General features: G+C 39.8%; 1 protein-coding gene across 5 annotated transcripts in view; it reads right to left on the reverse strand.

Annotated features, from left to right (window-relative positions):
• Positions 1-17963, reverse strand: part of ECPAS (Ecm29 proteasome adaptor and scaffold) — a 110192-nt gene that overhangs the window by 39054 nt on the left and 53175 nt on the right. For all 5 annotated transcript variants that reach the window (XR_003512387.1, XM_027550503.1, XM_027550504.1 and 2 more), the window contains 12 exons: positions 13664-13749; positions 13354-13432; positions 11485-11534; positions 10440-10506; positions 10223-10345; positions 7754-7857; positions 7247-7370; positions 5968-6048; positions 4744-4969; positions 4223-4314; positions 1403-1537; positions 416-578 (listed from right to left, as the gene is read on the reverse strand). Coding sequence is in view for 4 of the 5 variants with exons in the window: in XM_027550503.1 (XP_027406304.1) it covers positions 416-578; positions 1403-1537; positions 4223-4314; positions 4744-4969; positions 5968-6048; positions 7247-7370; positions 7754-7857; positions 10223-10345; positions 10440-10506; positions 11485-11534; positions 13354-13432; positions 13664-13749 (1330 nt within the window). In the remaining variant the exon portion in view is untranslated. The remainder of the gene's footprint in view (positions 1-415; positions 579-1402; positions 1538-4222; positions 4315-4743; positions 4970-5967; positions 6049-7246; positions 7371-7753; positions 7858-10222; positions 10346-10439; positions 10507-11484; positions 11535-13353; positions 13433-13663; positions 13750-17963) is intronic.

The raw sequence follows: 17963 nt of genomic DNA on the forward strand, positions 1-17963 counted from the left end.
ATTATACTTTATCACCCTTGGAATACAAAGCAACCAGAGACGTAATTGAGATTTTCTTAAAGACAGCAAATAAAAATCAAAGTCTACAATATATTCTAGTTGATAATTTGTTATCATTTCTTTAGTAATAAAACACCACAGAGTGGGGTCCTTTTTTGACATTTAAATTTTTTCCCATAATGGAATCACCTCTGTTAAACAGAAACAAATAGAAAAAATATATGGAAAAATGGGAATACCTTCAGTGTTATTAAAAACAGAATTTATTTAGCATCAAGATTTTGTGAAAAAGCTTGTGTGTTTAGAGTGCAATGCTATAAAAAGAAATTAAAATGTTACAATAAATTTTAACCTCATTCAAAATCTTGTAACCTGTTTATGCTGACATCCACATCAGCATAAACACGTTAATTACCAATAGTTTCTGTGGCACTCTGAATGAGCTCCTCTTGTTCGGGCAGGAAATCAGCATGTGTCTCCACGTTTGGCTGCTCTGCCATTTTCATTTTCTTCTTAGCCAAATATCTTCCTACTGTGAATCCCAGTGCAAGCAAGGATCCGTGCTGTATCTCCGGGCTCTGGATTTAACAACACAACAGCATATGTCTTGTCTCCTTCTCACACGTGTGTGAATGCACTGCAATAACTGTGTTTATCACAGTCACCTCCCCCATAAAACACAAGGCCAAAGAATAAAGTGATCATGGGAGGCTCCATGGGATGTTAATAAATCAGCTAGCGAACAAGAGAAACCTAGAGTTTCAAACACAGAGAATTCTGAGAAGTTGAGTTTATATTTGGATTCCCTAATCCCATACTTCAATTCTGGTGAGGTGACTCCCTCAATGCTCTCTGATAAGCACACATGCTTTCTTCTCCCTTATAACACTTACATAACTATGCCATCATAATTTCCAAGCATGATTTTTCCCCTACTGCCAACAAAATACAACGAACTAGAGCCTATTTCTAATTGCAAAAACCTCCAAACACGGCAGGCAATAGAATATTTGAAAGCACATGACTTCAACAGTGTTTCCTGATGGGACAGGTACAAAGAGAGGCGACAGGAGATGGGGAAGAAAAAAGGAACCAGCATTTCTGAGCACCAAGTACTACTAGAGCTTCTCGTGTATCTGCTCCCCATTCTCGTCGTAGCACCGAAAACCGTGCCTGTGAGACACAGGGCACGCAAACTTGTCGACTGGACTGACTGGATCCATGTGCTATCTATCTCATTTCATCTTTACCATCTTAAAAGCAAGCAATTTATGCATTCATTTTACAAATGAGAACATAGAAAAAATATATTAGATGCTTTTGTAAAACCTCTATTTCACACACACACACACACACACACACACACACACACACAAAGATAAAGGCAAAACTGATCACATACATGATTGTCCTTCGTAGTCTTTATCAGCTGTTCTATCATTGACTTCAGCTCATTTCCCGACACTGTAGACACTACCACGGAATAAAACAAGGCTGCCAGTTCACGCATCTCTTCTTTACTGCTATTCATCAGACTCTGAGCAAAATAGAAAGAAATATGTACATGATAAAGGATCATCTCCCTGCTGACAACTTCTAACGTTTAAAGTTAAAAGAATACATGATACATTACAATGTTCAAGTTACTGGTATTTTTGAGAAAAGGACACAACCTATTTTTTAAAAACAAAATAAAGCCCAGCTACCCTCCCTTTCTGAAAATGAGCATTTTAGCTTTGAGGCATCTGATGGACGTGGCCCATGGGAAAGAACACGTGGTTGCAGGTGGCACCTCTGGCCACGTGGGGGCGCCCTTGCACCATCCCTGCCCTCTGGACCACAAGGGCACTCATTCTCCCTTCTGGCAAGTTCCTGCACTTCCCTGGGTCCTTAGGACAGAGGACCACCCCCGCCCCCACCCCGTCCCAACCCCAATCTATTCTTTGGGAACTTCTTCCTCTTCAAGAAAGAAAGGGACCTGCATGTGCCCGAATGTCACTGCAGGATAAGGGGCCAGCAGACTTCTGATGTTACCAATTCTGAATAACAGAGTCACCGAAGGCCTGAGCTAGGCACATCCTGTCCTGAGAGGAGTGCCTTGCCTCAAAATGCACCTTCATCTTTGGAGAGCCTGTGCATGGGCCAGGAGGGGGCAGGAAGTGCCAGTGCTAAAGAACCTGCCTAAGCAGGAGACATAAGGGATGTGGGTTCGATCCCCGAGTCCTGAAGATCTCCTGGAGTAGGGTATGACAGCCCACTCCAGAGTTCTTGCCTGGAGAACCCTATGAACAGAGAAGCCTGGTGGGCTACAGTCCATAGGGTCACAAAGAGTTGGACATGACTGACCACACACAGGGTAGACCAAAATATCATGCGCATTTTCATCAAAGATATAAAATATAAAACAGGTGGAATTAATATACAGCTGATCTAAAACAGAGGCTTACATGTTTTCTACAGAGAGCCAAATGATGCAGCAGTTCTACTCTGCCACTGTGTTAATAAAAGCAGTCACAACACACGGGTGTGGCTGGATTCCAGTACAATTTTATTGACGCTATCATTTCCACATGTCAGGAAATTTTACTTATCTTTTGATTCTTCCTTCAACCCTTAAGAAATGTAAACACTAGTGTTAGCTGGCAGGCCACACTAACAGGAGGCAGGACAGATGTGGCGCACAGACCGCAGGCCAATGACCCCTGATCTACAAGGCCAAGGTCTAAAATCATTTTAAAATCAGCAAATCTCCACAGAGTAAAAAATCTTTTTGAACTAGATGCAATTTCATGAGATTAGATTTTTTTAGAAAAGGGCAAAACTCACTCCTCTTGGTAAATTACATTCATGCATTCACACTTAAAAGAATCTGTACATTTTACCATAATTCACACTGTCCCTTCCAAAAAGAACTGCATTATGTAGCACAAGAGGTACATAGAACTACATAAGCCAGACCTGTACTAAGACAGATTATTCATTCTACTCATCTGAAATTCAAATTTAACTGAGTATCCCGCATTTTATTTGCTAAACCTGGCAACTCCTTCGGTGTGACCATGGGAACCAAACACTCTCCAACATGGTTGGTGGAGTCTGAATTGGAACTACTCATGGCTCAAATGGTAAAGCGTCTGCCTGCAACGCAGGAGACCCGGGTTCAGTCCTTGGGTTGGGAAGATCTCCTGAAGAAGGAAATGGCACCCCACTCCAGTACCCTTGCCTGGAAAATCGCATGGACAGAGGAGCCTATAACCCATGGACGGCAGGCTACAGTCCATGGTGTCACAAAGAGTCAGACGTGACTGAGCAAGACTTCACTTTCGCTTTCACTTTCTCATATGGAGGATGTGTGCTGTCTAGTAAAATTGCATCCATGTGTCCTCAATTCCGTTTCTGCAGAATCCAACTAAAAATACACCCACTCGTATTCAAAATGACAGACTGTTCATTGCAGCAGTCTGGAAGTACCCTAAATGACCATCAATAAGGATCTAGCGTAATTCCAACTCAATGGACATGGACAGGGAAGCCTGGCGTGCTGCAGTCCTTGGGGTCGCAAAGAGTTGGACACAACTGACCGACTGAACACCAAGAATAATTCCACAGCCATAGAGTGGAAAATAAAGAAGTTGTTAAAACAAAGAGGATGTTCTCTCTACAGTCATGCAGGAATAAGTCCATGTTCTAAAGCTAAGTGAAAGAAGGTACAAAACAGTGCGAAGAAGTATTGTGTAACACCTGTATGTGAAAAAAGGAAGAAAAATTTTAAATACTGATCTCATCTGCGTCTATACGTGTAACTAAACTCTAGAAGGGACGCTGTATACAAATAAGTGATAACCTATATGTCTGTCAGGTGAGAGAGGAAGAGGCAGGAAGTGGAAGGAATCTGGGCAGTCGAGAGACAGAGAAAGATGTTTTACATAATGTTTTATTTAAACTATACAAAATGATTACTTCTTTATTTTTAAAGCAGAAAAATAATTCTTTTTCACTTATATGCCTCTCAATTCATCTCCCCCTCTCACCTAAATAGATCACTGCCACAAACAATAGATCACCTGACCTACAAGCTTCCTAGGAAATGTCTGATGATCAGAGTTTTCAAAGTGACCTAAAGGCAAAAAAGGTCACAGGAACCCTGGTAGGAAGGCGAAATCATGACACTGAAGTTTAAAACACAGAGAATCAAAAAGAAACACACAGGCAAAGGATATACCTTTATCCATTCAGTTTTGTCTACAAATTTGGTGGCCAACTTTTCTGGATACACTGAGACAGCTTCCAATAGACAGTACATGACTGGCAAACCTAAATAAGAAGGAATTCAGAAGCATTTTAATTTCAAGAAAAGTGATACATACAGGGATCACTAAATTCCTTCAAAGCATAAGGTTACATCTTCAGGAGGCATTTCCCAGTTTTACAAAACAAACGTTAACCTGAACACAGTATGTGACTCAATACAGCAAATTTACCGCCTTATTGTCTATAAAAAGATGCCCTGTTCTTCACTCCCACTTCCAAAGTAAATATGTATTATCTATTGTCAGCATTTCTTTCTGCAAAGAGAAATAGTGTATCAAAGCCGAAATTAGACAAGTTTAGAAAAGAAAGATTCACGTTCGGTTATAGGAGAGAGGAGAGAAAATAATTTTGGTGAAAATTGTCAGCTGAGTTTAAAATTAAGATTTTTGCTTAAGTGCTTTAGTATCCGTCCTCGACATCATGACCTCCTACCTCCAACACCTGCTAACAGCTGCTGAAGCAGGCCAATGTAGATCTGCACAGGGTTGGTTTCCCCACTCTTGGAAGATGAGGAGGAGGGTGTCGCCTGGCTGCCTGACATTAAAGTCCGTATGTAGTGTCCAATGGCTGGGGCGTGGTCTTGCATATCAGCTAAACTCTGAGAGGTAGGCACCACCCCCGCGCTGTGAGCCAGGCACATGCGCAAGTACAGGACGATCTACGGGTGGAAGGAAGCAGGACACCAGATAAGCTTCTCAAAAAAATCAAGGTGGGAGATGTTCTTCAAAGTGACAGTTCCCAGCTTTGATGCCCCCACCATCCTTCACAAAGCTATTCAATAATCCTCACAGTAGCTGGAAAACATGACTCAATATGTGAACTGAAAAAACTATAATTTTACATAACCAGCTTTTATAATCCAAAGAGTGCTTTTTAATAGAGTTTAATGGAGTTAAAATGCACACTCAACTTTTAAAGTCTAAAACAGGTATAACGAAAATAATTTTTTTTAGAGATGTGTGTGTGTTCATGACAGAGAGACAGACAGACACTAGGCAGAAACCCAGGGCCGATGACCTATTCCTGTGGAACTCCAGTTGAATTTAATCTCCACCGGCATAAGAATTTGAGAAAATGGGTTCAAATCATCTACAGAAGAGTAGCTACGACATCATTAAAAACCTCTGATACAAATTAGCTACTCAGGAGTCCTCTGGAAGCTCTTTTCCTTGACAGCTAGAACAGGACTGGCAGCAATTCCATCGTGAGTATTCTCACTCACCGTGAACAAGATTATCTCTTGCCATTTATCTCAAGCCAATGACTGAAACAATAGATTTTTCCTTAGTAAATGAGGTAAATTAACCTAACCTTCCAACCTCCAAAGCTAGATACTCCAAATAACCTCAATATATCGTTGGCTTTAAATTCAAATCTAATTTGCTGTGACTTCCCAATAGCATTCAATGTAAAGTATCTAGGTCTCTCATGAAGAGAATCTCACTGAGATAAATATATTTCTTGACTCTGCTGTGAACTAAAACAACACCAATTATCAAGCACTGTTTTTCCTAATAAACAATCTGATATAAAACAATAACATCACTGTATGGGTTTTTACCTAGAACACAAAAAATTCACAGACATCTCTTTGACTGTGACATTATCTTTAAGAACGTTCTGTAAAAGCGAAAGAGAAATATACCCCGGTCCTACCTCTCCAAAGGCTGCTGGGTTAAATGGAAGGACAGTGGTCCCAGTCATGTACTTGGCTGGTGTTTTCATTCGATGCGAAGCCTAATAAAAAGAAACCCCCCAAATCAGTTACTAAAAAACAAAGCACATGTACCTTTGCTTGACTCAAAAATAACTGTATTTCTAGCTATGTTATTGTCTGCTACTGTTTTTTCTAGTCAAACATTTTTACATTATTCATGCTTGATTGTGCACAGACCTCAAACCCTAAGTGACAGATGTGTTGCCTTTTGACTGGCTTCTTAAAAAAGAAGAAACCTACAAATTAACTACACTTTAATTAAAAGAAAGGAAAAAAAGAAAAAGCTCCAAAGATGACACAGTAGGAAGTAAAAATTAAAAGAATAAACCTACTCCGGGCATCTACTGGCACAGTCGCACCAGGGCACTGAATGCCGGCTATTTTCATTAATAATGAAGGTAGAAGAAAAATATTAGCATGAAAGCACCTTTTGCCCCCAGGTATGGCAGTGCTGTGGGGAAGAGAACCATGGTGCCACAAACTGCCCTCCAACACCTGTAAGATGTCTGTCTACGCAAAAAGCTAGGACCACCAGCAGAGATGAAGGCAGTAAGCTGTCCCCCAGCACACTTACAGAAACATTCACGTAAAAACGCGGGCAGGTCTGGGTTGTGACTGCCAATCCTCTGTCTGATCTACCAGTAAACAGGAGATTTGCAAAAAGCAGGTATGAAGTTCTCTCATGGACACAGGGGGCAAAAATCTGAAGTGCTCCCTAAAGTGCTCTTAAATTTAAACTGCCTTAAATAATGCCCTTAAAAATAAAAAGATATATTTGGGGGAATTCCCTGGCAATCCAGTGGTTAGGATTCCATGCTCTCACTGCTGAGGGCCAAGGTTCAATCCCTGGTAGGGGAACTAAGATCCCACATCCCACAGGCTGCATGGCATGACTTAAAAAATAAACACAAAAATAATAAGAGTTAATATTTTTAAGCATGTCTTGCCAAGGGGAAAAATTTTAAACACAGCCAAAATGTTGAAGAGCATAAAAGAAACTAAATAATTTAGATTTGGGCAGATTAATTACACTTGAGATTTATATTTTTCTCATCTTGTACCTCCCTCTTATTGTAAATATTAACATTGTTAGAAACTTTACCACTGTTCACCATTTAGCGATTAGCATTTTACAAAGTGTCACCAAAAAAAATAGTATGTTTATTTTCATCATTCACTATATGACTCAAACTAATAATATGAAAGTAAATACCATACCTTTTCTTGGATATAGTATACCATTTCTGGGAAAGATGGCATCTGCTTAGAAGCACTGTCTTTCCTGTTTCTACCAGGAAGACACCTTAAAACTCGTTGTGCCTCTCCGTGAACTTCTTCCCGCCTTCCGAAAAGGTAAGAAAGATAAATAAATTTCACCAACCGGAGAATGATCATATGAAGACGAAGAGCAACAATTTTATCTGGCATCTGTCTTAAGTATATTCTTAGCTACATGCAAAGAATCATAAAATACTTGAGAAGCAACCACTTCTTTTTCGAACTTTCATTAGTCACGTGGCTTGCATCTTCGAATTTTACCCACAGGAAATAACAAGACAGGGTATGACTACAGGTCTGCATGCTGTGTCAAGGGGGCCATATTTTTAACTCTAATACACTGCTTCTAAATTCCACAGACTAATGCTACGAACAACATAAATTTTATTCAATTTTCAACTTAATTTGAAATAAACCCAAGTTCATATCAACACCTTTGAAACTTACGGGTCTCCTGCAGCTAACAAGAGCAAGTATCTGGAAGGAATATGGTCTGAGGGAAACACCGTGCTGGCAAATTTCACAGCCACTTGTCGAACTTGAACTTCAGGCTATTTGACACATAAACACACACACACAGACACATAACACAGAGATTAAAAAAAAAATTCAAGTAACAACTCATTCCAGTCAAGGTAAGTAGTTTTAACTGTAAACAATCAAAATTTAAGTTGATATTTCAATAAATATATCTAAATAAATAAAAATCTTTTTAGTTGAGATCCTTAATCATGTTGTTTAAAAGTCTCTGGACAAAGGCATTATTTAAAAAGTGCTTTTATGTCCTAAGGGGATCTTCCAAGTAAAGCAGGAAACCCCACCAAGACCGCTATCAGAGAATCTCTCTGTAGATGCCCATACTCAGCCCGACCATGGGACCAAGGTCACAGGGGCAGTTTCCGGCCACCACTTCTGTTTCCTCAACTCTCAAGCTCTCAGTCACATGAGTGAAATTCATATAGTTTGCAGGGAACACAAACAGAGCCTACTTGGAGTCCCTACAAATCTAAAGTAAAATATCGCCAACACTTTCAGGTTAGCTCTAAAATTAAAAATGACTCCAAAGCAAAATCTCAGCTCATATATACAATTGGGGCTTCCCTGATAGCTCCGTTGGTAAAGAATCCGCCTGCAATGCAGGAGAATCCAGTTCAATCCCTGGGGTGGGAAGATCCCCTGGAGAAGGGAAAGGCTACCCACTCCAGTATTCTGGCCTGAAGAATTTCATGAACTGTATAGTCCATGGGGTTGCAAATAGTCGGACATGACTGAGCAACTTTCACTTTCACCTATAACCAATTAACTTATACAGATTGAGACTGCAATCTATAAATACAAAGTTCAACCAGAAAAAGCAGCTGTAGAGTCTAACGATGCTGAAGCTCTATTCTCATGTACCTTCCCCCTGGGTCAATCCTCCAGTCACAACATAAGTGAGATGAGAGGTGCTTAGAAACATGTGCTCCCTCATTCATCCAGGTGTTCTTCCTCTGCAGCATTCCCTTTACAGGGCAATATACTAAGGACTAGTCTGTATGATTTAGCCCTCAGTCTGGCTGCCTGACATGGAGTCTAGGAAAACAAACCAAATCACCCATGACTTGGTAATATTGTTACGTGACTTGATCTGCTTAAGTATAACCAGTACCCATGTGCACTACACAAGCATTCCATTTTCTTATGAGGTTACTGATGAAGAGTTTTAAGTATTTGATTCTAACGAGCTTCCAAATAAGCCTATACTACTTTGCTCATGTTATATGACCATGAACTAGGTACACTGGACACCAAGAGCATTTAACAATGGGACTCTCCATATAGTAAGATTCCTGAATGTTCATAATTATCCTGTTCTGTTTCAACAGAAGCCAGACACGTTTCTGAACCTTTAGTAATTCCCTCAATATAAATATGGAAGCCAAATTCAGTGAGATGCAAATCGTATTAATCTCACCAATATTTGACATTTTCCCCTCTTTAATCTCCCTCTCTTTCTATTCCTACAAATAGAGGTCAAAAAACTGACTAAAGCAATACATAATATACAATTTTATACTGTGTATTATATATCACATATATACACGTGTATATGTATACTGGGCTTCCCTGGTGGCCCAGACGGTAAAAAGTCTGCCTGTGATTCGGGAGATCTGGGTTTGATCCCTGGGTTGGGAAGATCCTCTGAAGAAGGATATGGCAACCCACTCCAGTATTCTTACTTGGAGAATCCCATGGACTGAGGAGCCTGGTGGGTTACAGTCCATGGGGTCACAAAGAGTTGGACATGACTAAGTGACTAACACTATGTGTACATAAGCATAGATATTAAAAATTCTCTTACAAACTTCCACAACAGGCAGATGAAGAGGACTAAAAGAAAGAAGAGTATGTATGATGGTACTGGCTTATTTCCTACAGACTCATTTTAATACATAAAATCTGTCTTTCCTTCTGCTCTTCTCCCCCAATGCTACCTACAGAGCTCCACTCCAAGGGACTGTAGGGCTCAGCTACCACTTCAAAGAAAACACTTCCAACCAGGAGAACGTGACATTAAGAACAGTTCTCCAACAAGGAAGGCTTTAAACATAAGGCCTCTGTGCATATCACTACTCCTTCTCTAAAATCATGTTCCCATAACGAAGAATTAAAAACATATCACATTAGAGTTTTCCATTCAAACAGCTATTTTCTATGCCTAGTTTGTGCCTAGAAACCTTGGTTTGAAAGGCAAGACTGACAATAAAAGACTTTACAGGGGCAAAAAAAAAAAAACAAAAACAAATCATAAATCACAGTCCAAGGGAAAGCAAATACTCCTCTTCATTATTAAGAAGAAAAGCAATTCAAATTTTGATCATAAAAATATAAAATGTGTACACTACCAGCCATTGTGGTTCACACAGTTGGACCTACCTTTATTAAATACGAGGCCACAAGTGCCTCCATGAGAGTCCGCTGTGCACCTTCCAAAGTACTGTAAGCTCCAACCATCATGGATAATGCTTCTTGAATAGCGAGTCGCGTCTCGGGCTCTTCCTGTGAAAGATGATAAAAACAGTGTTCCCTTCACGGTTGAGCTTCCGGCTGAGCATCCCAACAGAAAGCACATACTTGCCAGGTGTTTCCCTACCTTACACAGGGCTTCAAAAAGCTGCTGCACGAGAGCTATATCCTTAGTGAATAAATGTGGCATTCGACTGCAAAAGAACGTGAGACCATCATTACTATAAAACATTTCCATAAGGCAGAAAAGAACAAAACTAAACACACATGTTCCTAAACTTGCACCTTCACCTCTGGGTGCCATGTGAGCACCACTGGTTACCTCCCCAAAGACCCAAACATTGTTTTAAAGTCAACATTTAATTCTACTGTCTAATCCAAGTAACTCTAGATTAATATACGTGTTATCCAGATAGTGTCACTAGAATATTCCATGCATTCAGTTAACATTTCTGATTTTGAAATAAAGAAAAGAGATGAGACTAAATGCTATTTAAGGCTACGGTGACAAGAAGCTCTGTCAACTGCATGCCAGCACACAGAGGACAAGGTCTGTTGACAATGCTGTGCTGTATCAGTTGATCCCCAAACTCCTTCCCTACACAGTGCAGAAGAGCCCAACCTAGCTTCCACAGGCCAATGCAGAACCTGTGCAGGGGTGCAGGCAGCGCTTGGGCCACTGAAGATGCTGCTCCTCTCACCCCTGCTCTGAAATATGTGAAGAAAGAGGGAACCAGGAAGAAGTGGGTGCAGGAAACCATACTAAACAAAGGAGAAAAAAAAAAAAATCCACCTTTGGAAACTCAAGAATCGTAACACTATCAGAAGAGAGAATCACTAGAAAAACCCTTGATTATTGATATTAAAATGCTAGTAATAAGTCGTAACAAGAACACTTAAGATCAATCAAATGTCTCTATGTAGGGTACAAGAAAACTAGCACGTTAGGACACAATCCAGCTCAAAATCTCATTTCAATACTGCCATTTAATACGGTAACATATCTTGAAATATAAATTAAGACGTCTCACATCATTATCCTTCTAAATAACCTATGGCCATTAAATAATTTCCTTTCAGAATCATAACAAATTTACTGTCCATCCATTATTAAATGCCACAATTCTTAGTTTACCAACAAGGTATCTCTCACTGAAGAGGAGTTTACTCACCTGGAGAGTTTTCCAACAGCTGAATATGCCATAGACAGTAGCTTAGGGTCCTTGAAATTAAGAAAAAAAAAAAAGAACAAAAAAGCAGACAGAACAAAAACACAGTAAACGGCAAAACCTTTTTGCTGCAATGAAATGCATTGTTTTACTCCTCGTTAAACCTAGGTCTCACTGTGCCTAACTACATGATACCAGAATCTGAACAAAACAAATAAAAATGTCCAAACCCAGGATGCATCAGACTACTAAAAGAAAAAACAAAACAAAACTTTCCATCCCCCACTCACTCCAAAAGGAAAATGCAGAGGTCATAGAAAAGTTCTCTTCACTGATGCTAACTTCAGGATCCTTTCAATACTATGTAACCTGCAAATACCAAAATTCACCACCAACATACTAGGAAGACAGCTTAACTTATTAGAAAATTAATCACTTCCCAACAGACTAGGATCCACCCTCTCTCACCCCAAATTTCAGGCTCAGGAGAGCAACTGTCCAAAAATCTGCACTACAGTAAATTGCTTCTTCTCATATCTTTCACCTTAAAAAGTTAAAGGAATCATAGTATTTGGGTGAGTTAGTGAGGGTTCCACTCAAGATACAAACAGAATTTTACATTGCTTTATGAAAATCAGGAGTCTGACATTACTCGGAACACAGCAGCACTTCTGTGAGCTGAAGTTTATACACTTCACAAAGGATTCACACACCTACATGGCCACTCTTATGGGCTCATCTGTTGGGAAGACATGCAGGTGTCACCTGGAGGTTAAGATAATTATAGCCCTGTAGGTTATCTGGCCACTCTAGTCTAGTTTCAAATATATAGTTTCTCCCCCAAAAGCCCCAAAGCATTTTTATTTCTACCAGCCATCCAAAGCATGTATCTATGCCATAAAAATAATCTGAAAGGTTCCCAAGGTCTTAAGCATCATGCAAGCTCTGCTCACTCAACAGAAGAAGACAGGAGAGTCAGGCCTAGGACTGCCCCAAAGCACAGCTGTACAACAAGTGAACAGTTTTCAATAATAATAATATCCACTAACACGCCTTCACTGTGCTAAATTAGCTCATTTAATCTTCACAATCATCTATAATCATTTAATCTTCACCATAATCCAATTAAATGATACTATTAGCCTCATTCTTCTACTAAAGAACAGAGGTCCGAAGAATTTAAGTTACTCACAAAGGAACAAAGCTAGGATTCAAACTCAATTCTAACTCCAAATGGCAAAATATTGGCCACTATACTACTGCAAACATGCATTCATATTTAGCTGAGACTTAGGAAAAGAACATTAACTAGAGTTCTTAAAACTTTACCTTTTTTCTTTTTAGCCAATTCCCTTGGAACACTAGAAATGGTAAGAGTGATACAGCAAGAAAACACAGGATTTGAAAACCTACAATCCAAGGAATCCTCATCCCACTTAGCTTAAGGAATCAAAAATTTACTGAATGCATGTTTTGACAGTTTTGAATCAATAAAATCTCAGTCTCTTAGCATTAACACTGTTTCTCAATACAAGCAAATCCAAATAGACCTATATGGAAATAAATCATAAAATAAAATCTAATTCTTTTCATTCCATTTTTGCACAGTTTCTAAAATAAAATGTACCTTTTTACATAAAGAAATGATAAGACCACCTCAAGGTCCATATCAATTTTTAATGCTTATTTCCCAAAAAAGGGGCAAAAGATGGTGGTAATTTCTGAAATTTACACCACCTCAAAATGGTAAGAAATGATGGAACAACAGCAAACTTTAACTGTATCAACATACAGACCAGGAAAGTTTATAACAGAATTTAAAAACTAAAATATTAACAAAAATTAAAAAAAAAAAAAAACCATGTCACTTACTTCTTTATATTCATTGATTAGCTTGGTGAGACCATTCAAAAGCATTGGACCTAATGGCTTAATCTTGATTTCTGGACAGCTTGTTAAAAAACAACACATACACAAAGCAAGATGTAAGAATCTCGTAATTAAGTATTGTTTCAGATAATTACTTAAAACAGAGACATAACTGATATAAGTTTAAATCATCTATCAAAATGTGACATATTTTAAGGTAAGCAAACACATTTTCTTTCTAGGTAAGATGCTCTTACATCCCTACATTGCTCCGACTGGCTTGAAAACTTTATGAACAGTGCAAGAAACTTACGTTACACAAATGTGATGCACAAATTGCAGGGATAATGTTCTTAATTTTGAATTTGTATTTGTACCAAAGAGTCCATCATACACCACCTATGAAAACAGAACATCAAGAATACCAATTAAGAAGAACAGCAATTTATTATTTTCAAATACAACTGAGGATTCAACAGTAGGTCTTTTGTACTACACTTTGTTCTTCAAAATTAATGCAGTTCTCTTTCACCAAGTATTTTAGCTGATGGCCGTAGGAAGCCAACAAGTAGCTTCAATTAACAGTCTGGATAACAAACACAATGGTTGATGGTTCAAGCCTGCGCTATTTGTGGGGCTACCGCTAGGAAGCAACACAGAGTTCATGCTGCAGTGGGCCACCACTCTCACGCAGAGGACATGTTTTCAAAATAAGTTCACATGTAATTAAGAAACTAATACCTCCCAAATCATTTAATCTGCTGATGTCCTCTGCGTAAGAGTGGTAGCCCACTGCAGCATGAACTCTGTGTTGCTTCCTAGCGGTAGCCCCACAAATAGCGCAGGCTTGAACCATCAACCATTGTGTTTGTTATCCAGACTGTTAATTGAAGCTACTTGTTGGCTTCCTACGGCCATCAGCTAAAATACTTGGTGAAAGAGAACTGCATTAATTTTGAAGAACAAAGTGTAGTACAAAAGATCACAAACTGATCGCATGGACCACAGCCTTGTCTAACTCAATGAAACTATGAGCCATGCTGTGTGGGGCCACCCAAGACAGATGGGTCACGGTGGAGAGTTCTGACAAAACGTGGTACACTGGAGAAGGGAATGACAAACCACTTCAGTATTCTCGCCTTGAGAACCCCGAACAGTATGAAAAGGCAAAAAGACAAGACACTGGAAGATGAACTCCCCAGGTTGGTAGGTGCCCAATATGCTACTGGAGATCAATGGAGAAATATAACTCCAGAAAGAATGAAGGAATGGAGCCAAAGCAAAAACACCACCCAGTTGTGGATGTGACTGGTGATGGAAGTAAAGCTCGATGCTATAAAGAACAATATTGCATAGGAACCTGGAATGTTGTTAGGTCCATGAATCAAGGCAAATTGGAAGTGGTCGAACAGGAGATGGTAAGAATGAGCATCAACATTATAGGAATGAGTGAGCTAAGATGGACTGGAATGGGCGAATTTAACTCAGATGACCATTACATCTACTACCGTGGGCAAGAATTCCTTAGAAAAAATGGGGTAGCCATCATAGTCAACAATAGAGTCTGAAATGCAGTACTTGGATGCAATCTCAAAAACGAGAGAATGAACTCCGTTCATTGCCAAGGCAAATCATTCAAAATCACAATAATTCAAGTCTACGCCCCAACCAATAATGCTGAAGAAGCTGAAGTTGAACGGTTCTATGAAGACCTACAAGACCTTCTAGAACTAACACACAAAAAAGATGTTCTTTTCATTATAGGGGACTAGAATGCAAAAGTAGGAAGTCAAGAGATACCTGAAGTAACAGGCAAATTTGGCCTTGGAGTACAAAACGAAGCAGGGCAAAGGCTAATAGAGTTTTGGCAAGAGAACGCACTGGTCATAGCAAACACCCTCTTCCAACAACACAAGAGAAGACTCTACACATGGACATCACCAGACGGTCAACACCAAAATCAGACTGATTATATTCTTTGCAGCAAAAGATGGAGAAGCTCTACACAGTCAGCAAAAACAAGACTGGGAGCTGACTGTGACTCAGATCATGAACTCCTTCTTGCCAAATTCAGACTTAAATTGAAGAGTAGGGAAAATCAGTAGACCATTCAGGTATGACCTAAATCAAATCCCTTATGATTATATAGTGGAAGTGAGAAATAGATTCAAGGGATTAGACCTGATAGACAGAGTGCCTGAAGAACTATGGATGGAGGTTTGTGACACTGTACAGGAGGCAGTGATCAAGACCACCCCCAAGAAAGAAATGCAAAAAGGCTAAATGGCTGTCTGAGGAGGCCTTACAAATAGCTGAGAAAAGAAAAGACACAAAAGGCAAAGGAGAAAAAGAAAGATATATCCATTTGAATGCAGAGTTCCAAAGAATAGCAAGGAGAGATAAGAAAGCCTTCTTCAGCCATCAATGCAAAGAAACAGAGGAAAACAATAGAATGGGAAACACTAGAGATCTCTTCAAGAAAATAGAGATACCAAGGGAACATTCCATGCAAAGATGGGCACAATAAAGGACAGAAGTGGTATGGACCTAACAGAAGTAGATTTTAAGAAGAGGTGGCCAAAAAAAAAAAAAAAGAGGTGGCAAGAATACACAGAAGAACTGTACAAAAAAGAGCTTCACGACCCAGATAATCACAATGGTGTGATCACTCACCTGGAGCTAGATATCCTGGAATGTGAAGTCAAGTGGGCCTTAGGAAGCATCACTACGAACAAAGCTAGTGGAGGTGATGGAATTCCAGTTGAACTATTCCAAATCCTGAAAGATGATGCTGTGAAAGTGCTGCACTCAATATGCCAGCAAACTTGGAAACCTCAGCAGTGGCCACAGGACTGGAAAAGGTCAGTTTTCATTCCAATCCCAAAGAAAGGCAATGCCAAAGAATGTTCAAACCACTGCACAATTGTACTCATCTTACACACTAGCAAATGCTCAAAATTTTCCAAGCCAGGCTTCCAACAGTAAATGAACCATGAACTTCCAGATGTTCAAGCTGGATTTAGAAAAGGCAGAGATCCAACTGCTAACATGCACTGGATCATCAAAAAAGCAAGAGAGTTCCAGAAAAACATCTACTTCTGCTTTACTGACTACACCAAAGCCTTTGACTGTGTAGATCACAACGAACTGGAAAATTCTTCAAGAGATGGAAATACCAAAACACCAGACCTGCCTCCTGAGAAATCTGTATGCAGGTCAAGAAGCAACAGTTAGAATGGACATGGAACAAAAGGCTGGTTCCAAATTGGAAAAGGAGTACATCAAGGCTATATTCTCACCCTGCTTATTTACCTTCTATGCATAGTACATCATGTGAAATCCTGGGCTGGATGAAGCACAAGCTGGTTCAAGATTTTTGGAAGGAATATCACTAACCTCAGATATGCAGATGACACCACCCTTATGATAGAAAGCAAAGAACTAAAGAGCCTCTTCATGAAAGTGAAAGAGGAGAGTGAAAATTTTGGCTTAAAACTCAATATTCAGAAAACTAAAATTATGGCATCCAGTCCCATCACTTCATGGCAAATAGATGGGGAAACAGTGGAAACAGTGACAGGCTTTTATTTTCTTGGGCTCCAAAATCACTGCAGATGGTGACTGCAGCCAGAAAATTAAAAGACACTTGCTCCTTGGAAGAAAAGTTATGACCAACCTAGACAGCATATTAAAAAGCAGTGACATTACTTTGCCAACAAAGGTCCATCTAGTTAAAGCTATGGTTTTTCCAGTGGTCATGTATGGATGTGAGAGTTGGACTGTGAAGAAAGCTGAGCACCAAAGAACTGATGCTTTTGAACTGTGATGTTGGAGAAAACTCCTGAGAGTCCCTTGTACTGCAAGGAGATCCAACCAGTACATCCTAAAGGAAATCAGTCCTGAATATTCATTGGAAGAACTGATGCTGAAGCTGAAACTACAATCCTTTGGCCACCTGATGGGAAGAACTGACTCTTTTGAAGAGACCCTGATGCCTGGAAAGATTGAAGGTGGGAGCAGAAGGGGATGACAGAGTATGAGATGGTTAGATGGCATCACCGACTAGAGTTTGAGCAAGCCCCAGGAGCTGGTGATGAACAGGGAAGCCTGGCGTGCTACAGTCCATGGGCTCACAAAGAGTCGGACACAACTGAGCAACTGAACTGAACTGACTGACAAAGTGTACACCTACATGAGATCTATGAATATTCTGCCACATAATTTTAGCTGCTTATTATATAATGTAGCATTACTACCATCACCATTTCTGAAGCAAAATTATTAAGCCACTATGAGGGAAAACAGTGCCTAGTAAGCAAAATGGAAGAAGCTCTGTGATTATTTTATGTTTGTGGAAACACAGAATACAGTATTTGAAATCAGTCAAGGACTTCCCTATAGCTCAGATGGTAAAGAACCTGCCTGCAATGCTGGAGACCCAGGTTCAATCCCTGGGTCAGGAAGATGCCCTGGAGAAGGAAACAGCAACCCACTCCAGTATCCTTGCCTGGAGAATACCATGGACAGAGGAGCCTGGTGAGCTATAGTTCATGGGGTCGCAGAGAGTCAGACACAACTGAGTGACTAACACTACTACTACTAAATATTGGACA

The sequence above is a fragment of the Bos indicus x Bos taurus genome, chromosome 8 (genome assembly GCF_003369695.1).
Source record: "Bos indicus x Bos taurus breed Angus x Brahman F1 hybrid chromosome 8, Bos_hybrid_MaternalHap_v2.0, whole genome shotgun sequence".
In the NCBI taxonomy this organism is placed as follows: Eukaryota; Metazoa; Chordata; class Mammalia; order Artiodactyla; family Bovidae; genus Bos; species Bos indicus x Bos taurus.